Below are 22,560 nucleotides of genomic sequence, written 5' to 3'. Positions count from 1 at the left end.
TACTGCAAAGCATTTTTGCACTATTGAAGCCACTGTAACTTTATAGGCCAATGCACACGGCGTGCAATTTTGTCGCACCGAGAAATTTGATTACATTGTTTTCATTGTTTTCAATGAGCCAATGCAAAATTCGATTCCATTTGTTTTGAATGGGACAAAGCACACGGCGTGCGATTTTGTCGCACTGTCAAATGTTGTGGTGCGACGGATTGCGTCACAATGGGACAATTGGGAAACTTCAACTGGTCTATCTAAATTAATTGAGTCACTCATAACGGGGAGAGAGACTGGAGCCTACATTTTACACGCGTCTTTCGGTCATAGACAGCTAGCTTTCTGAGCATCAACTAATTTTCCATAACGTAAAAATGAGGCGGTTGGTTGTGGGTCGACGAGATTCAGCAGTCTCACAATGAAATGAGAGTTCAACTTGGTCAACAGTTGAGGCTGTAGTGTACAGGAGGACCGCTCCAGACAACTTACTTCAGGTTGAACAGACAGGAGTTTGACGTGGATCTGGGAGAGATTGGAGCCGTCGTCACCAAGATGCCAACTACATTGCGAGAGTATAAAATATTTGCTTTAAGGAGGGTATTGTAGTGCCAAAAAACGAGAGTCGTAGGCGGAGCGGAGACATTTCGGAGCTAGCATCAAAACACTAGTCTATTACGGTACTGTACTGTTATAAACTGTTTAATAACAGCTTCCAATACAAACGGAACCAAATTAATTGTAAAAGTTGTTTGTTTCTACCTGGCTGGCCCTGGCTCACAAACAAAGAGGTGGCTAGCTGGCTAGCTAACATTTCGGAGCTAGCATCAAAACACTAGTCTATTACGTTACTGTACTCTTATAAACTGTTTAATAACAGTTTCCAATACAAACGGAACCAAATTAATTGTAACAGTAGTTTGAAAAACATTAGTGTAACATACATAATACATACATGCAATTTCAAAGTACAAATATAGTGTTGTCAGGGCTTGACATTAAGCTTTTTCAGTGAACTTATCTATAACTTTGCATACCTGCATTCTTATGAATATGTTGGTTTTGTTTTTGATTAAATACATGCTTTAGGGAGGGTATTAAGTTATTTAACATGATGGCATATATTACATGTGAATAAAATATTACTAAAAAAGTATTAGCATTGTTGTTATTTGTATTTTGTACTGTGCAGCCAAAAAGGCTATCGTAAATCTTTGAGCAAGTAACGTTATTTATACTTATAATATATACCAGTGGCGGCTGGCCGATAGAGGGCGCTGGGGCGCCGCCCCCACCTTCACTTCCTAGTTGCGATTTATAAAAGTTTTTTTTTTAAATAAACTATGTTTATTCACAAAATGCGGCTGATATTCTGTCGGCGCCTATCAGCATTCATTAAAAATCCTCCAATACAATAAACATGTTATCTGTGTGTGTTTAAAATTCACTGTTCAAATACATAGGGGGAGGAGTCGGGGCGCCGGCCGAATGCAAGTCTATGACAGGCCAAATACTTTTGGCTTCCACGTGAGCTGTCTCCTATTTCTCCTATTTCTCGGCCGGGGCGCAAAAATTGCGCCCTGAATATCCGGTTGTTAAAGGCCGATTTAGACTTCTGTGTAAAATCAACGCCGTAGCCTTGCGTAGTCCCGCGTGGGCCCGTGCACATCTCCAAAAATTTAAGAACGAGTTCTAACCGGAAGAGGCACATGCGATGCCTAGCGATGTGACGGTGTAATTGCAGCGCGGGCTACGCAGAAGTGTAAAGTGCGAGACCTACGTAAGAGGTTACGTAAATTCGACGCAGAACTTTAAATCGGCCTTAAGTCTGACGCGTTTTGGGCGTTGCTCGTCACTCTGCTGGTGACGTGTAAGTCGTGGTTGTACCCGGAAGTAAGAAGGTCTACTAGGGAAGCAGAATAGTTTGGGAGAAAAATATATATCCTATTTTCGCCAGCTAGTGTTATAGTAAATATCATACACACACAACGGTATATCACTAGTATACACCTAGCTGGTTTAGTTAGCCACCATGGCACGGCCCCGACATGTATTTCGAGACGTGTTTCTCCTATTACTGTTGGTCTTTTGCGAAGCCAGAATACACAAACTCGACCTGAAGGTAAGAGAGTCAGCTAAGATAAAAGCTACTTCAAACATTTAGTAATATCGTCAGCATGGTACGTTTTCTAATGTCGTCTTTTCGCTTGTTTGTTTATGTATTCACCCAGCACACGCACACACACACACACACACACACACACACACACACACTCACACACACACACACAATAACAATAACAGCGTGTGAGATGGGAAATGTGTCACTTGTTGTTAGTCAAGTCCCAAGTCAAGCTCAGCTGATCACCTTAGCCGACATTTACATGATTGATTTGTTTACATGTTTGGCATTTTAGCAGACGCCTTTATCCAAAGCGACTTACAGTAGTGTAAGTAAGTGAATCGTCTGTCCTTGATAGGAAAACCAAATCGATGCTGGGAGAAGGAATGGCAGACTGTATTCTGATTGTATCTTCTATGCTCTTTGTATATTTATATGCTCTTTGTATGTTTCTATGCTCTTTGTATGTGTCTTGGTGTAGGAGAAACGTAGGACCACGTTGGAAACAAGTGTTTCGGTACACGTTGACGTGTAGAAACTGTAGAGAGAAAATTGTAGAAATTGTAGAGAAAACTGGGGGGGTAGAGGTGATGAAGAGGTCTGTACAGGGGGGGTAGAGGGGATGAAGAGGTCTGTACAGGGGGGTAGAGGGGATGAAGAGGTCTGTACAGGGGATGAAGAGGTCTGTACAGGGGGTAGAGGGGATGACGGGGTCTGTAGAGGTGGGTAGAGGGGATGAAGAGGTCTGTACAGGGGGGTAGAGGGGATGAAGAGGTCTGTACAGGAGGGTAGAGGGGATGAAGAGGTCTGTACAGGGGATGAAGAGGTCTGTAGAGGGGATGACGGGGTCTGTAGAGGTGGGTAGAGGGGATGAAGAGGTCTGTACAGGGGGGTAGAGGGGATGAAGAGGTCTGTACAGGGGGGTAGAGGGGATGAAGAGGTCTGTAGAGGAGGGTAGAGGGGATGGAGAGGTCTGTACAGGGGGGTAGAGGGGATGAAGAGGTCTGTACAGGGGGGTAGAGGGGATGAAGAGGTCTGTACAGGGGGTAGAGGGGATGGAGAGGTCTGTAGAGGTGGGTAGAGGGGATGAAGAGGTCTGTAGAGGTGGGTAGAGGGGATGAAGAGGTCTGTACAGGGGGGTAGAGGGGATGAAGAGGTCTGTAGAGGTGGGTAGAGGGGATGAAGAGGTCTGTACAGGGGGGTAGAGGGGATGAAGAGGTCTGTACAGGGGGGTAGAGGGGATGGTGAGGTCTGTACAGGGGGGTAATATTCTCATGCTAAAATCGACTGTAAATCCAGATTTTAAAGTTGATATGCTTCCCCGTGGATAACCTGTGCCCCACCCAAACATTTTAGCACCAGCCGTCACTGATATATACTATACTATATATATTATATTCGTTTACTCAAAGATCTACGATATCGTTTTTGGCTGCACGGGGTTGCCAAATTTCTAATCTAGCACGACTGAATGACCAGCCAAATTGTACACACGTTGTATAGACACTGTCCACTGAAAACCGGACATCTGGCAACCCAACATTTATATTTACTCTACTGTACGTACGTGTATGTAATTTACCGGTAACCTGAATGGATGGAATGGATGAAATGGATGACGAAAAGCTCATAACTTGTCAACCAGTCAACCTGACCTCTTCAATTGTGGATGGAGCAATCATCTATTTTAACGGTTTGACAGTCAAGGGCAAGATATGAACATCACCATCAGCCAGCCACTACACCTATATAGCCCACAGCTGCCACTATACACATTACTAGCTATACGAATTACTGCATGCATTATTTATTTCCGTGTCATGCCACATAGCTACACGGCCCATCTCACATACAAGACGCCTATATTACATAATAATAACAATCGAGCATGTAGGCACAATATGCCCAGTTGTATCTTTTAGAAATTGTGAAAGCAGGGCAAGCAATATTGGTAGAGCCTATCAGGGCTGGACTGGGACAAAAATTAGGCCCTGGCATTTTTGGCCCAGACAGGCCCACCCCAATCGGTCGGACCACACCCACCAGCACAAGAATACTTGCCTTATATACTCGTCTTATATACTGTGTGCTGTACAGTCATATGACAAACTGTAATATTTCCCCAAACCACTACAAAGACGACTACATACAGTAAGCAATGGTACCAGTGCAAGTAGACCAGTGTACTCAGTGATCAGATTCCAGAGCGAATTTACGAACGCAGCCTTGTTGTTCTAGATTATTTTTTTTCATTATCAACCTATCATTGCGCTTTAGAGTAAAACAAAGCACGCAACTGTCGCGTCTATCTTTTCATGGCAACTCTACATTGTGATTTACAAGGGATATTAACTAATATTAAGTATGCAATTGATCCGCGGTACACATGCGTGCCGAACCGTGGGGGGCGATCCGTTACACCCCTAACAGCTACCTATATTTTCCTTACCGGGTCAACGGTTACAGGCTGACTCGGCCCCGCTTCTTCTGTATCCTCTCTATCCTCTGTATCTGTACCCTGCTCCCGCTCCTCCCTGCCAGCCTCCTCTTCAACCCTAACCCTAACCCTAAACCTCTGTATCTGTACCCTGCTCCCGCTCCTCCCTGCCAGCCTCCTCTTCAACCTGTTGCTGTTGCTGCTGTGGTAAACTTGAGGGTGCAGCAAACATGTCCCTAATGTTTACACATTTGGCAGCATCTGCCTCGAGTTTCTTTTTGTTTTTCTCCCTAAGTTTTTCCCAGCCTCCCTTCCGTTTTAGTGTGCTTTTGCGCTCCATCTCTCTCAGTATCTATCTAGTAACTATCCAGGCTAACTACATTTATTTTGCCTGCCGGCTCGGCCCAAATCTACCGCGAAACTGAGACGGAGGTCTGGTGCTGCGTGCGTGCGTGACCCCTGACCCCCCCCCCCCCCCTTCTCTCTGTTGATTGGGCCAGCCCAGTGTCTGTATAGAAAATTGGCCAATGGGCCGCTGTCCCTGATTTATGGGCCGTTCAATGGTAGCTTTCGATTTATGGGCCGTTCGATGGTAGCTTTCGGCCGGGCCGGCTGATAAAAACAAAAAAACAAAAAAAACTTTTTTTTAATTTTTTTATTTTGCCGGTCGGCTCGGCCCAAAACTAACGCGGCCCACCGGGCAAATGCCCGGTATGCCAGAATGGCCAGTCCAGCCCTGGAGCCTATTGTAATCAGCCTGCCTGGTCCGACTACGTAACAATTGAGAATCGAATGTTGTAGTGCGATAATATCGCATCGCACGCCGTGTGCATTGGGATGAGATTTTATCATAGACTTCACTGGTTTGAGTTGAGAATCGAATTTTGTGGTGCGACAAAATCGCATCGCACGCCGTGTGCATTGCAATCGAATGTTGTCCTGCGACAAAATCGCACGCCGTGTGCATTGGCCTTATTACTTTATCAATGTAGGGTTACTTTTTTACTTACTTACATTACTTTTTAAATTATTATTATTGTGTTTTTTGTATTTGAATGCTGCAATGTCAGTGTTGAGGAACCAAAGCCAAAGAATTGTACTCTTGTGTACCTGTACAGTAAGATGGAATAAAAGCGATTCTGATTCTGATTTAGTCCGGGTAATATGTGAAAAAATCTTTCACTTTTTCATAAAAGCACAAAACTTGGTACACTTGTACAGTTTGGGGTCCTGAACATTTTCAGATGTGGAGCCCTCGCAAAAACTCCTTCTAGTGGCCGTGGCGGCCATTTTCCTTTCCACCATAGCCAAATTGTGTATTTTGCTTCATATCTCCTGAACCAAACATGATAACACCGAATAGATGTCTACCCCTATGTTTTGAAGGTCAAGGATTACAATGATACCATATACAACATCATAAAGTGTTCAAGTGGCCATCGCGGCCATTTTCCTTTCCGCCATAGCCGAATTATGTATTTTGCTTCATATCTACTTAACCAAACATGATAACACTGAACAGGTGATGTCTACCCATATGTTTTGAAGGTCAAGGATTACAATGATACCATATACAACATCACATCATAAAGTGTTCAGGTGAATAGTTAGTGGTGACCTCAGACCTCATAATGTGCCAGGGATCACAGAAGCAGACACACTGGGACAAGGGAACAAGTTTAAGGAAGTTTAATAAAAAACAAAGGTGCCACCACACACTACCCTGACACCTATTCTTCACTGTCTCCACAGTCCCCTCCACACTGACACAGAGCAGTGCACTTTAAGGAGGCTTTTGTGCACTTGCAATGGGGTCATCCCTATGTTCCCCGGGTCCTATGTTCCCCGATTTCTTAGCAAAAAAAAAAAAAAAGGGTTCTATGTTCCCCGCTTCCGAAAAAGGGTTCTATGTTCCCCGCTTCCGAAAAAGGGTTCCATGTTCCCCGCTTCCGAAAAAGGGTCCTATGTTCCCCGCCTGCCGTTGTGTCAAGCGACCCCAGGTGTCGTTATGTGGTACTGCATGATAGTTTGACTCTTTTTTGGGGGGGTCTTACGATGACTTGGAAATATGAAGAACACAATGAATGTCATAGTATTGTCTCAGCATTTTATTATTTTAAAAACAACATACACAAATACATAATCATACTGTGGATTACTAATTGATAAAGACATTTACAGGAAATTGCAGGAACTATTATAAATAGGAACAACATTATTATGTGTATATTATTATATGAACAAAATGATTATATGTACAAAACCTTTTGTAGGTAGGACACTATTGGACCTCGGCCCAAATCTAGTACTGAACCTGACCCCCCATGCTAAACCATTTGGAAGTACAGTATACTAGGACTCCAATTCAGACACACTGGGGGGATGTCACAAATCTACTAACTCTAATCAGCCTGGTCTCACACGGCAGACGTCAGAATTCGACGTTTATGGACAAACGTCGAATTCTGACGTGAGATTGCATCCAAACGTCGAATTCCGACGTGACATTTGCATCCAAACGTCGAATTCCGACGTGACATTGGGGTAGCTCGTTCTGATAGCGCAGGGGTGCGCCTGTTATGTGCGCCTGTCGGGGCTTCTCTCGGGATTATTCCATTTTGAATTGGAAACCCTATGGTTACCCTAACCCTAACCCTAACCTTAACCCTAACCCTAAATGTGGCCTAACTAATTGTGTCGACTGACGATGTAAACAGACACCTCTCGGAAAACAGAAATACGTCAAATTCGTCTTCAAAGTATTTCTGACCTAAAAAAAATCGTTTTTTCAGCTAACATTCAACTTGAAGATGTGAAGTACCCACTCGTTATTTTTCCGAACAGTTTTACGTTCATTAAATAAGTGTAATCTAGCAACAAAATAGGCTTGTTTGTTATGAAATAACATACGCTTTCACTTGGGTGTGATTGGCTGTTGAGCTCAAGGGGGAGGGACAAAGGAAGCTGTGTTTTAATGTTTACAATGAGAATGTGTTCTGAGTTTGTTCATAGATGAACACTGCTTAGCTCATCAATTGTTCAGTAATGACTGACGGCACAAAGAAAGTCCCCAATAAACGAAACTTTACTAGGACAACATACGGATTTCACGGGATCAACATACCACAAGTAAGTAGCCTACAGTCCTTTGTTTGTTTGTTGGGCTAGCCGCGTTAGCTAGCGAACATTAGCTAGTACGTTATGTGTCGTCGTATTGCCTTTTAAAGACTTTCTAAAACAATCGCATAGTAGCACATTATGCTGTTCTTATAAGTTGTGTTGTTGCTACTGTGTACAGTTAGTTAACTGTTTTCTTTTGTTACTTGGGTTGGGCTAGCCGTGTTAGCTAGCTAGCATTAGCTAGTAAGTTGTGTGGTAGGCCTATTGCGTAAGACTTTCTAAAACAATCGCATAGCATTATGCTGTTCTTATAAGTTGTGTTGTTGATACCGTGTACAGCTAGCTAACTGTGTTTATGTTTGTCTGTTTCAGAAGACAGAAGTATCTTTTTGATCAGAGAATTCTGTTCAGATGAGGCAAAAGACACCACATGCCCACCAGACGCCACAGCACCTCAGAAAACCTCAGAAAACTCAGAAAACTGTATTACTTATCATTACTTACTTTACTCATGTACTTATTATTGTGATTATGTACCTTGCTGCAATGCTAATGTTGAAAACATTAGGACACAGGAATTGCACACTACCTGACTACTTGAGAAATACCTGAACACTTTCATTTTCATCTTGTTGAACTTTGCACAGCATGTTACACTATTGATTGCACTTTAATTCTGCTGTAGTGCGACTACCATCACTTATCACTTTATCATTACTTACTTTACTTATTTACTTGTGATTATTGTGATGGTATTGTTGTGATTATGTACCTTGCTGCAAAGCTAATGTTGAAGAACCACAGCCAAAGATTTGTATTATTGTGTACTGTAAAATAAATTCTGATTCTGATTCAAGACTTTTCATTAAAAGAATAATAGTTACAACAACCATAAAGCCTCCATAATGATAAGCTGGCTAATTAGCTTAGGTAATACCTTGCTAGGTAATAATGTTAGCTATAGCTGTCTGACCCAGTGAGTAACACTGACAGATATTGACAGCTGAGTGGTTGGGGGTGGGGTTAACCAGACATGTTACCGCCCATTACCTGGCTGTGAAGGTGAGAAAAAACAATATCTTTGAAGGGGATTTTCTGTGCTTAGTGATTTCAGGTGTAGCAACTTTCAAATACTCATGTCGTCTTCAATTTGTTTCCGATTTCAATGTATGATGCATCATTTGAAAGCTTACAATCTGTAGTTTAAGCACATGTAAAAAACAGAAAAATGATTTCGCCTACAGGTATCCCTTTTCATTGTCAGTTGTCACAATTAATGCAAGTGCAATTCAAAATGGAATAATCCCAAGAGAAGCCCCGACAGGCGCACATAACAGGCGCACCCCTGCGCTATCAGAACGAGCTACCCCAATGTCACGTCGGAATTCAACGTTTGGATGCAAATGTCACGTCGGAATTCGACGTTTGGATGCAATCTCACGTCAGAATTCGACGTTTGTCCATAAACGTCGAATTCTGACGTCTGCCGTGTGAGACCAGGTTGCTCTAATTATTTAAAATACAAATAAATAAATAAATAGACAAGAATGTGTTGTGTAACAACTCCCCCAAGATTCCCCTCCACCACAGAGAGACTAAACTGTCCTTCTGATCCTCCATCCCAGACAGACTACAATGACCACCATCACAGTGTGACATGGGAGAGTTACTCCATATGAGAGTGGAGAAACCTATTCTTCAGGTAGCATGTGTTCCTGATGTTGTGGACTACTCTTTTATCAACAATTTCACAGTATTGCCCATTGGTGGCAGTTGACTTCATACCTATCCCAACAAGTTGGCGTGGTTCCCAAAAACATTTATGATGTAGGAACAGGAGGCTGTCAGTGATGGCTGAGGGTGGGAAGAGAAGCTTTGCTCCCTCCGTGTACTCTTCACAGCCTGTCAGGGGATCTTCTCTGTGGAGTGGCAGGAACACGGTCCCTTCAAACAGGAGCTGTGGATTCTCTGAAAATAAAAGACATCAAGTATTAAGGTAGGCTATAGATTCCCATCAATATTTTTTATACAAGGTCTTTCAGTAAGACTATTTTACCTGACATGGTAGCCCATATGGCTGTGATTTTCACCGGTTGCCTGTGGTTCCTGTCTTCACCAAGTAGGGTTGGGTTGAGTTGGGTTGGGGTTGTCTCCACAAATGACCCAACTATGATAGTCTTTATATCAAATCTGAGAATGAAATTCAGTATGCTAATTATAAAAGGGGTATGCTATTGATAATAGCATATCATTTAGATTGTTTTTAATTTATTATTTTAGATAATTCATTATTTTTAAAATATTATTTTCTTTAGATAAACAACTAAAATAAAAAAATCTAAATTAGATGCTATTGATACTGCATAGAAACACATTGATATAATATACTTGTATGTTTCAGGGGACAATGTTGCACTCTGATATTTAGTGTGTCTCTGTGCTGCTTGCCCAGCAAGAGGGTTGTCAATATTTTGGATGACAGGCTTTCCCCTTTTCCAAACCTAGGAAATAAAACAGCATGCATATGATTCAAAGAATGCTCTCTTACAAGAAGTTAATACTGACTTATTTGATAATTAATTGTATTAAATATTGTATTGAAATAATTAATACATTTATGATCAACCCCACCCTACCATACCTTTGGTCCGAGGAAGACCTGTTCCTGTGTCAGGATTCTATTCTCCTTCCTCTCCATTAGATCAGGTTGCCGCATATCTTTTGACACCTGTAGTTTTGACAGCTCTGGCAACACCTCGTTTCCATGCTGCCTTAAGCCTGTTTTGGAACGAGTTATATTTTGGTAACAACATTCTAGATATCTTTGGTAACTGACATGCAGGAAATAATACTGTACATGATAAATACAGATAATACAGTTACTTAAGTAAATAAACACATTTTGAAGTAGATGTTCCTACCAAGCCCTCGTCTTTGCCGAAGATCAGTGGCCGATACTAATGCGACTGAACCAGATGCTCTGTATACAGGGGCATAGCCTGGCAGCCCGTGTACAGGTGTATTGTCTGCCACATGATTGGGTGCTGACAATGTGGTGATGGAATCCAAGACTGCAATCCTCTTGACCATGGTCTTCTCCATACTAACACCATTCTTGTGAGCGATGACTGAAGTACAACATTCATATAAAACAATTAGCTTTAAGCACCTACAGTATAACAAGTATTAACAAGATGGCAGCGCGCTCAGACGTGCGGCTCGGAGTGGCTCCAACACTGGTGTTTTTTAGTGTTTTATTTGTATGTACATTTTTATTTTAGTACTTATAGGGAACGGTTGTGTAAATAGTACCTACAGCAGACTAGACTTACTAGAAGTTGGTGCGCAAAATGAGAGGACTGTAACAACGGAATTCTTGGAACAACAAGGAATCCCATTCGAAATCGCTAGGTCGTCGGGTGAAAAGTGGTTCTCGGTCCCAGCCCTCAAGCGCAAACGTCGGCGTCGTGATCGTAAGCAACGCCGAGGACGAAGGGGAGGCCTGCTAGCTAGGCTAAAGAGAAGCCCGGATAAACCTGCTTTGCCGAGTATTTTCCTATCCAACGTCAGGTCTCTGGCTAACAAGATGGACGAATTGAGACTGCAGGTCGCTACTAACAACATTGTGGGAGATAGCTGTGTGATTATTCTCACGGAGACCTGGCTAAATGACACCATCTTGGACTCCGCGGTAGGCTTGGAAGGAAGGACTCTACACCGGGCGGACCGGACGCTGCTTAGTGAGAAGACGCGAGGAGGCGGCCTCATTATATCTACGAAGGACAGCTGGTGCTTAAACACAAAAACTGTAAGTAGCCACTGCTCCCCAGACCTGGAATACTTGACTGTTAAATGCCGACCCACATACCTCCCGAGGGAATTCAACGCAGTGTACATAACATCTGTTTACATTGCGCCTAACGCGGATGGTAGCTTAGCATTGGCGCGGCTATATGACGTCATCAGTAGGGGACTGAGCGCGGACCCTCAAGCCGTACACATCATCGCGGGAGATTTCAATCATGCTGACCTGAAGGTAGTACTACCGAAGTTCTATCAGCATGTTAAATGTGCAACAAGAGGAGAAAAAACACTGGATAAGGTATACACCAACATCAAGCTTGCTTACAAGGCTAGACCGCTAGCGCATCTAGGCATGTCTGACCATGTGTCAATCCTCCTGATCCCAGCCTACACTCCCATGAGGAAAAGTGCTCCCATCACCACTAAGACTGTCAGAACCTGGCCAGCAGGGTCCGCTCCACTGCAGATCTGCCTGAATGACACCTCATGGCAGGAATATGAGCATGAGGACCTGGAACAGTTCACGTCGTCGGTTCTGAACCACATAGTGAACTGCACCAACTCAGTCACCGTGGACAAACGGGTCCGGGTCTACCCCAACACGAAGCCATGGATGACTGGGAAGGTCCAAAAACTGATCAATGAGAGGGACAACGCCTTCGCAGGGAAGGGCACACTGCTGTACAGCACCACCAGGGCTAACCTAAAGCGCGGCATCCGGGAGGCCAAGGCAGACCACAGAGAGAAGATTGAGGAATGCTTCCTGAGCAACGACTCCAGGCGGGTGAGGCAGGGGGTTCAGCACATGACAAACTTCAGAGCCAACAGGCTCACAGCCGCAGAGGACGACCCCCTGCTGGCGGAAAAGCTGAACTCGGCACTCACACCAATCATCATGAAGTGCTTCGAGAAACTAGTCCGGGCCCACATAGTCACACGCCTCCCGCCCAACCTGGACCCATACCAGTTCGCCTACAGAGCCCACAGGTCCACAGAGGACGCCATCGCGACGACTCTCCACTCCACTCTATCCCACCTGGAGAGGGGAAACAGCTACGCGAGACTGCTCTTTGTGGACTTCAGCTCTGCCTTCAACACCATCCTTCCAGACAGGCTAGTGACCAAACTACTAGACCTGGGACTATCACACTCTATATGTGCATGGATCAAGGACTTCCTGTCTGACCGCCCCCAGAGGGTGCGGGTGGGCTCCCACACCTCCACAGCCCTCAGACTCAGCACTGGGTCCCCCCAGGGCTGCGTGCTAAGCCCCATCCTCTACAACCTCTACACCTACGACTTCACCCCCGTCCACCCCAGCAACTCCATCGTAAAGTTTGCAGACGACACCACCGTGGTGGGCTGCATCTCGGGGGGGGGACGAGGCGGCGTACAGGGATGAGGTAGAGCAGCTGAGCAAGCTGTGCAAGGTTAACAACCTGCTGCTGAACCAGTCAAAGACCCAGGAAATCATCGTGGACTTCAGGAGGAAAAAATCTGAGGTCCAGCCCCTGCTCATCGGCGGAGGGAGCGTGGAGAGAGTCTCAACCCTCCGATTCCTGGGGGTGCACATACAGGATGACCTGTCCTGGAAGAACAACACAGCAGCCATCATCAAGAAGGCACAACAGCGGCTCTTCTTCCTGAGAGTCCTCAGGAAAGACCACATCAGACAGGAGATGCTGGTGGCCTTCTACCGCTGCGCAGTGGAGAGCATCCTCACCTACTGCATCTGCAACTGGTTCTCCAGCTGCACAGCCGCAGAGAGGAATGCGCTACAGAGAGTCGTGAGAACGGCCCAGAAGATCACCGGCGCCCCCCTCCCCTCTCTGGAAGAGCTGTACAACACACGCTGCCTCAGGAAGGCCTCCAAGATCTCCAGAGACCCATCCCACCCTGGGTACGAACACTTTGCTCGGCTGCCCTCGAACAGGCGGTACAGGACCATGTACGCAAGGACAAACAGACTGAAGCTCAGCTTCTACCCCAGGGCCATCCAGGCCCTGAACACAGCAAAGACCTAGGTTCTGGGCCCTGGACAGTCTGGACGGATTGATGGCAGCTGCTGGATTGAAAATCAGGTGTAGTGCTGAGGCACAAATGTGTACATTTCAAGCCTGCAAACTGCGACACTTTAAATGAATGTGCAATAACACAATGTGCAATATGACCCTAGGGTACATAAGGTTGCAGAGAATAGGAAATGTTAGAATAGGTATAGCATAGCATAGAGCAGCGTTTCTCAACCTTTTTTCAGTCACGGCACCCTTCAAAAGTCGATAAAATCTCAAGGCACCCCAGTCTAAAATATAGCTATTCAAAAACGACACTGCATCACCCAGACAGCCCCATACACACACACACACACACACACACACACACACACACACACACACACACACTCAGCGGCTATTGATACAAATAAAAGTTGTATTATTATTATTAAGAGAGAGAGGAGGGAGTGAAAAAGGCAAGTGTGCATCAAAGGCATCAGGCACGTAACCGTGCTGTATAAACATGACACAGTGACCGAACAAACGCGGGAATTTATGGAACACATTCATTTTCATATTCCCACATTTGATTGGAAACACCTATCCAGTCCATTCAACGTAAACACCGGGGATGCAGAGTTATTAAGCCAGAAAATGCGTCTCTCTCTCCCGCTGCGCGCATCCTTGTCTGGATGTATTAAATTCATTGCATGAAAACGAAACCGTGCGTTATTTCCCGAACTTTCCAACCCTGCTTAGCTTCCGAAGTCGGACGAGAGAATAATGTCACCGATCATCCATATAGACAGGGGTGCACATAACTTTTTGGGGCCAGTGCTCAGAGGAGCACCTAGGGATGCTGCTTGGTGCTCCCCGAGCTCGCGAGTCACGACCCGTCCCATGGGATGGATAAAAAAGGGATACATGGATAACTTATATTAGCAAAACGACATTTATTCATAAATAAAGATGAACGAACTAATTATTGTGTGCAAAACAAAAGAAACAAATGCAAAATCAAATGACTGCTCTTTAAGCATGAAAATCTGTCAGACTCCTTTAAACACAATGAAATCAACTGACATCTCTTTAAGCACTAACTGAATGTCTGTTCTTTAAACACAATGAAATCAACTGACATCTCTTTAAGCACTAACTGAATGTCTGTTCTTTAAACACAATGAAATCAACTGACATCTCTTTAAGCACTGCTCTGTTCTGTAAACACTGAAATCAACTTTTCAACAAAAAGTTGCAGCCTAAGCATTTATTTATGCTACAAGCTTAATCATCATCATCACTGCTCTCTTGACTGTTGTTAATACTGTCCTCAATTTCAACCATGGTAGAGGATGTTGTAGGCTATCACTTTAAATAGCTCATTATTTTGATTGTGCAACAAAGTCTTTTTTTTTTTCTTCTAATAGAATTCCCAACCATATTCCCTGGGTCAGGGGTCGAGGTGCAATAATGAAGCTGTAAAACAAACGTCTGAACGTTTGAAAGCTTCAGAGAAAAGAAACGTGAAGTCCCTTGGTGTTGTTTTTCCTTTTAGCGACGAGTCGTTCGGGACTGTATTTTCACGTGGCGGCGAGATAACCGTGCGATACGCGATACGCATGGTGCGAAATAAGGGGGAGCTCGGGGAGCTATAGCTCCCCTAGTGGTGACATGAGCTCCCCTGGAAACATGGTTTGTGAAATTTTGGGGGAGCTCTAAAATATTCCAAATTGCGATGGATTTATTCCAAGTTGTGACGGATTTTACCTGGTGTAATATGATTTGTAGAGGCATACAATCTATTTTGATGTTGGTATTAGGTATATAAATGATATATAATAGCCTATATAGCCTACATATAGGCCTTTATTGGCTACAACTATGCGACAGTAACAGAGCGGGGTGCACTGACGCTGAACCCCTCATAGTAAGAAGTAGGTGGACAACGCGTGGTGCTGAAATAGCCGACATGCGGTGTGTGGTTTGAAAAAAGTAACGCCAGCTCAGTAAATAATTCAAACTTAATGTTTACTTAATGGCTATGTGAATGTGACTGCACCACACATGTGAACAGTAACAAAGCAAATGCAGTTTAATTTTATGAAAAACATTGACAACTAAATCGGTGCAAAAAAAAAAAAAGAAGCTGAATCCGCTTAGCCTATATGCTCCTGAAAAACATTTAATGACAGAGCAAACACGCTACATTACTAGGGATAATAATTACAATGAGCCATTCATTAAAAATAGAACAAATAATATTAGGCTATTAAATCTCACTTAATGAGAAAACTGGCATCTCCCATCGGTCACTATTTGTTGGCTATCTGGTGATATGGACGTCTTTGAGTGTCTAGAAAAGCGCTATAAGTCTAATGTATTATTATTATTTATTATTATTATGGACGTCACTTTAATCCGGCAGTTCTCAAGGTTTTTATGCACCAATCGATTCCTCTAGTCTAGTGCGTCTTTATCACATTCATTGACGAAAAGGACGACTCGCATAATAGGTGGAAGGGAACATTCATTGTGAGCACGGAAAATGCGAGTCTCACACAACGGCTTTGCATTGATGAAACCAGGTAGGATGAACGTATAGTTCACTGTCCATTCCTCTTTAAATGCCCTGTTTTCTGTCAATTTTCCTCTTAAGACCTTTGGAGAGTGACATGATGTTTCTCTTGCTAGCTAGCAGGTTAAATGTTTAGCTAACTTCACCCAGCACGCAAACAACCAATCCAATAATAGTGTGACCTTGTAAGTCTGGGAGGAGGGGGGAATCATTATCAGAATAAAACTATGTTAAATAATTATTAGAATAAGTTAGGCTGCGCTACATCGTCAGTCCACACATTTATTATTCAAAACTATGGAAAAGGGTGAAACTACGTTGTTGAGAATCACAACACAAACTCGCTAGTCAAGCCAAAATACAGCAGCGAAATGGATTGGACTGCTACCTAGTTAACTACAACACTACTTTACATTGTTACCTAGTTAACTAGAACACTACTTTACATTGTTACCTAGTTAACTAGAACACTACTTTACATTGTTACCTAGTTAACTAGAACACTACTTTACATTGTTACCTAGTTAACTACAACACTACTTTACATTGTTACCTAGTTAACTAGAACACTACTTTACATTGTTACCTAGTTAACTAGAACACTACTTTACATTGTTACCTAGTTAACTACAACACTACATTACATTGTTACCTAGTTAACTAGAACACTACTTTACATTGTTACCTAGTTAACTAGAACACTACTTTGCATTGTTACCTAGTTAATTATAACACTACTTTACATTGTTAGCAGGCTCACAAAACAAGCCGTGTTAGTTGACTAGCGATGTGTCATTGATTTTCGACAACGCGGAAATGTATTCACATTTTTCGAAAGAAAAGTCAAAGCATTAGAACGTAGAACGGAAAATCGCACGCGCGCTTTGCGCACGGAAAGCCACCAGCCCCGATTTGGCCTGAATTTTGTTTTCCGTCAGGAGATTTTTTATTTTATTTTTGCTTTAATCCCTGGGCTCCCCCGCACACCGTGATTTAATTCGCACACTGGCGATACGCGGAATGAAAGTACGAGTTACGATACTTTCCGAATGTTTTCGTGAGGGGAGTCGCCGTGGTCGTCGTCGGTCGACTGTTCTGATGGATTACTCGTCGGGCCTTCGGCTGAGGGGACGGCAAATAGTTACTTAGTGGGGCTTGCAGTGATGCAGCAGTCAGCAGTTGGATTTTGAGGAAGTAAATTCCTCTCCCAGCGCTTCCAGCTGTTGGTGCGCAAGAGCGCGTTCATGCGGCTGATCTGCCGCGCAGTATGCATTTTGGCGACGCATGCGCACTGGCGCACCAGTTATGTGCACTCCTGCATATAGAACAACCACCTCCACACGCTGCCGGCGAGCGAGACTGCCCTGCCCGATCGTACCCTTTTTCGGGAGCGGGGAACATAGGATAGGACCCTTTTACATGTCATTGATTTGCCTTCCAATTGTACAGTCAGACAGCAGGACCTTTGCTATCTCTTTTGCAGCTTGTGGGCCTAGCATGTTATTAACTATTGCTGTGCATGCTGGCAATATTACGGACTCGGCTATAGTGTGTGGCTTCTTCGCCTTAGCAATAATTTCGGAACGCTTTATCAGAAACTTTGGCGCACTTCATCATTACCTGTTCTGGACGGCTATGGTGACTTTTCATCCGAACAAAATATTCAGCATATGACTAGCTTGTGATGGATGATCTGTTGTCAGTTTGTCATGTTCCATGATTCTGCTTGTTTGCTTGTTCATTGCTCTCGAAAATGTCTTTGCGCGGTAAATGAAAAAACAATGCAGGCTATTGCAGACACACTGACCTTACGCTGAACCCGGTATTGACATTGTGACATGGGAAAGGGGCGCGCGAGACAGATTTTGATGATGTATTGCATTTATTTATTTATAGATGTATTCATTCATTCATATGAACGTCAGAATATAGAATTATTTGACGGCACCCCTGAAGACGCCAGGCGGCGCCCCAGTGTGCCGCGGCACCCCGGTTGAGAAACGCTGGCATAGAGTACAGCACAGTGTTTTATTTGTACAGTATAGTATAGTGGATAGTGTACATAGCCTTTATTTATGTAAACCAGCTCCTTTCCCTTCTTGTTTTTCTTTAGTTTTTTTTTTTTCTTTTCCTAGCACCAGGGGAGCCCCCCCTCCCAAATTTCGTTGTCTGGTACCTGTACTATGTCAATGACAATAAAGATCATTCATTCATTCATATATCTCAAAAGTGAGTACACCCTTTGGAAACATAGAGCAAAGGACCAATAACCATGTTGAATGTAAGTGTAACAATGACAGATCTGAACAAAACATTTATAATTTCATCTAATAACTAAATCTGAAGTATTAAGTTGATTATTTTATATTGTTAATATAATATTGTCTGCTAATTATGGGTTAATTCATTCTTATCCTATCACCTCTGGGCCTGTGCGTATATCGAGTATAGGTTTAACTATGAGCCGAAACAAAAATTAACGAAACATCAAACACAGCAGAGGACAGGAGGGCTCTTTAAACAGGAGGGCTCTTTAAACAGGTGGACGAGCACGAGTTGCCAATTGGTCCGGTACAGGCACGCTAATGATGATGGACGTAACATCAGTCCAATCATGGGCGGGCACCGTGATTGAGAAAGGATTAAGAAAGGATTTACAATTGTGAAAGGAGGAGACACAGAGGGGAAAATGTTCAATGTCAAAATGTTCATGCCAAACTAATAACATTTAGGGCCTGATTTACTAAGATCCCAAATAACGAATACTAATTGAAGTTCACACACAGGGGAAGTTGTGAGATATACTTGTTATAGGCTATACTTCAAATAAGGCCCGCTATCTTCTACATTGGAAAGATCAACAATCCTCACTGCACACCGTTAGTAGATCAGCTTGCAGATGTAGAACCAGTTTGCACATTAATAGGCCATTAATAGGCTAATAAGTTATAATTCTGTATTTTTGTTCTAGCTTATCATCGTACTCTAAACGATGCTGTCCAAGTGCGCCATCCTTCACTTTGGATATTCCTTCGGCACCTGAAGGATCAGCAAACGCTTTCAGAGGATAAGCTGGGGATGGCAGACAGAGGCCACGCTCCCCCAACAAGGAGACGGAAGTGGAGGGAGTTGGAGGCCCGTCTACTGAGGCTGAAAGAACAGTATATGCAGGGCCTCAGAGATCTGGCTTCGTACTGGAGGGCTGTCAGCCATAGCGTCCGTATGGGCTAGATCTTTTTGATTTTTGCATTTTTGCACATTTATTTGGATAGCACTTTGGCCTATGTTGTTGTTATTATTATTGTTATTGGCCTAATTTAATTATTATTGTTATTGTTATTATTGTTATTATGTATGCACAAACATAGTTTAATTAGTTGGTTGCAATAAAAGCCTATATTTTGGATTGATATCTCTACTGTATTTATTTGATTTCGTTTGACAAAAATATAGAAAATATATTTAATAATGTGTATATATATATCACTGGTGTTCTTTTAGGAATATAAGATTTTCAATTCCATCTCGAAAATGATCTATCTAGGGAGTTATATAAAATGCTGAGACAATACTATGACATTCATTGTGTTCTTCATATTTCCAAGTCATCTTAAGACCCAAAAAAAAAAAAAAAAAGAGTCAAACTCTCATGCAGTACCACATAACGACACCTGGGGTCGCTTGACACAACGGCAGGCGGGGAACATAGGACCCTTTTTCGGAAGCGGGGAACATAGAACCCTTTTTCGGAAGCGGGGAACATAGCACCCTTTTTCGGAAGCGGGGAAGCGGGGAACATAGGACCCGGGGAAAATAGGTACGCTCCCCTTGCAATGCCCCCGGCAGCCTTTCTTGCAGCCACAACTCAAAAGTTCCAGGATGGACTGGCTTGCCTGTGGAAGAGTTGACCACAAAGGTGTCCAGTCACTTGGATCCATCCAACCCCAGTCTGTTGGTGATGGCATCTTTGGTGCAACCACAATAGCTTGTCCCCAACAGTGTCCCCCTTGGTACACTACTCGTGGGGGGGGGGGGGGGGGGGGATTTGCTCCATTCCCCTTCCTTTCTTGGTGAATAACTCAAAACGGGCTTCATCGATGTTGAGTTGGCTGCTGGTGCAACTGTAGAGGAGAATTGTGAAGCGCTCCACAGTAGATGTAACTTCCTCCGGTATGCTGTTTGGAGCCTGTGACAGAGCCATGAAGGCCTCTGTTGCCATGTTATAGTATAGTATCTGTTGTCCCATGCTGCCTTCTTGCCCCTGGTTGCAAATGCAGACACTGTGTCACAGCCAGTAAAAGCATGGAGGTCAGCACTAACTATTCACCTGAACACTTTATGATGTTGTATATGGTATCATTATAATCCTTGACCTTCAAAACATATGAGTAGACATCACCTGTTCAGTGTTCGGTTAAGGAGATATGAAGCAAAATACATAATTCGGCTATGGCGGAAAGGAAAATGGCCGCCACGGCCACTAGGAGGAGTTTTTGCGAGGGCTCCACATCTGAAAATGTTCAGGACACCAAACTGTACAAGTGTACCAAGTTTCGTGCTTTTATGAAAAAGTGAACGATTACCCTACAATTTTGCCCATATTACCCACACTAATTCGCTTATGAGGCCTTTTGATATTTAGTGAACTGCAAGCGAGTCTTTGAGTAATAAAGTGGCTTCAAGTACACTTGTCTTTTTCATGTCATTAGATAATGATAATTACTTATGAGACATACGTTCATAGCTTGTTGCTCCGTTGTTGAAGGTCTGATGAACCTGGAGCAGCTGCTACGCCAGTTCCTCATCTCCAAGGACACGTTGTCGGTGCGTGTGTTGGAGGACCATCAGGACCCAATGCCCCTCCTCAAAGAGATCCGCAATGACCAGACAGACACCATCATAGTGGACGCCAACACAACCATGTCCCATCTCATACTGCAGCAGGTCAGTGGTTCTCTTCACAGACTAGGACACGGATCATTGTAGCTGTATTGATTATTTCCACAAACTGTTTCTTAGCCCAGGGCTAAGCTTTAACCCAAACCCACACATGCATTTGTCAAGTGTTGACCCTGGGCTGAGCACAGAATGAAAAGCCTAAGAGAATGTTTGAATTAGAATGTAAGAATGTATCCAATAGTGTTGCTTAGTTGACATTTCCAAAGACAAATTGTAATAATGTTGCTCATTTGCTTTTTTTTTTCATGCTGTGCTTGTTTTACAACTATATGCCCACTTAATTACTGAAGTGTGTTAATTCTGTCTCTGGATGTTTACATGTTTTTTAATCACAATATTATGAGCGTGTGTAAATACCAAGATTTGTCAGTAGGCGTTTGTTATGCATCTGATTAAATGCATGTCTCACACACAAGAAGCCTTGGGATATGTTCTTATGAATTCCTAATGGTGCATTAGCATCACTAATTTATTTGACTGCCCTTGATTGATTTGCAAAGTAAAAAGTTATGTTGTAAAAACAAAAACAACTTTTTGCAGTGACTTCCTTAGATTCTTTTTAAAATGATGTCCGTTCCCCCACATTAAAAGGAACCCCAGGGACAGGAGGTTGAACACTGAAGTCCTGAAATTATGTCCTGAAACTCTCATCAAGACTAGCTACTGTTGCTGCTGTTAGGCCTGAACCAAGCGGTCAAATGTGGCAGAACCCCAGAACAGACGGACAGAGACAAGGGTACAATAATAAAGGATTTATTAATAAAGACAGACAAAATAATAAACCTACACTAACAGGGCCTACGTGGGGGGAGTGTGGGTGCCTGAGACGAAATGTAAGTGAGGTGTGTATTGGACTGCTACTGTATGTGTCTGGGCGCGAGTGTCTAGCGTGCAAAAACTAATGTGGTGTAGATATGTAAATGTGGAGGCTGTTGTTCAATGTGTGTGTACTGACCAGTCCAGAACTGTGAGGGTTATCCAGGGAGAGGGGTCCGGGAGGATTAGCAAGGGGGTGAAGTCCGTCCGTGATGATAGGGGGAGAATCCAGAGGGTGGTACGTTGGGTGAGAACGGAGGGAGGTTGGGAAGGCTGTCCGGGGATGATGGGATGGAATGGTGGAGGAGCGGGGAGTGACACTGGGATGCAGGGGAGGAAGGTTCCTTGAATGGTGAGAGAGAGAAAACAAACACCGGTAAAAATAATAAAACGGCTGAGAACATAAATAAGTATATATACGGATATAGAATTCACTAGAGATAACACGAGGGAGCGAGACGACTAACCACACATGGGATCAGAATGATCAAGCATCAGACGGCAGGTTGTGGGGCTTTTTATGCTGCTGGTTTCTCCGTCTGAAATTGTATGCACCTGCTAGAGCCGGCGCAGCTGTCCCAGATTGGGCTTGATTAGGCTCAACGAGCGGTGCCGGGGAAGGAACGAGCGGAGCCGAAGAGGGATCCACAACAGCTGCTCTTATAGTCAGTTTCACTATGTTTCAATTTAAACTTTCGTGGGAATTTTTTGGGGATTTGCTAATCTATATATTTTTGGAAAG

The 22,560-nt window shown here is 43.6% G+C and overlaps 1 protein-coding gene across 1 annotated transcript in view; it reads left to right on the top strand.

Moving 5' to 3' along the window:
* Nucleotides 1-22,560, top strand: part of LOC308155963 (glutamate receptor ionotropic, kainate 4-like) — a gene marked incomplete at both ends in the record, with an annotated part of 149,780 nt that overhangs the window by 40,993 nt on the left and 86,227 nt on the right. The window contains one exon of the mRNA XM_080529327.1: nt 20,809-20,987. Within this exon, the coding sequence (XP_080385453.1) occupies nt 20,809-20,987 (179 nt within the window). The remainder of the gene's footprint in view (nt 1-20,808; nt 20,988-22,560) is intronic.

Source organism: Nansenia antarctica (genome assembly GCF_963989245.1).
Source record: "Nansenia antarctica genome assembly, chromosome: 4".
NCBI lineage: Eukaryota > Metazoa > Chordata > Actinopteri > Argentiniformes > Microstomatidae > Nansenia > Nansenia antarctica.
The sequence above is the reverse complement of the archived record's forward strand: the minus strand, read 5'-3'. Positions and strand labels throughout refer to the sequence as shown.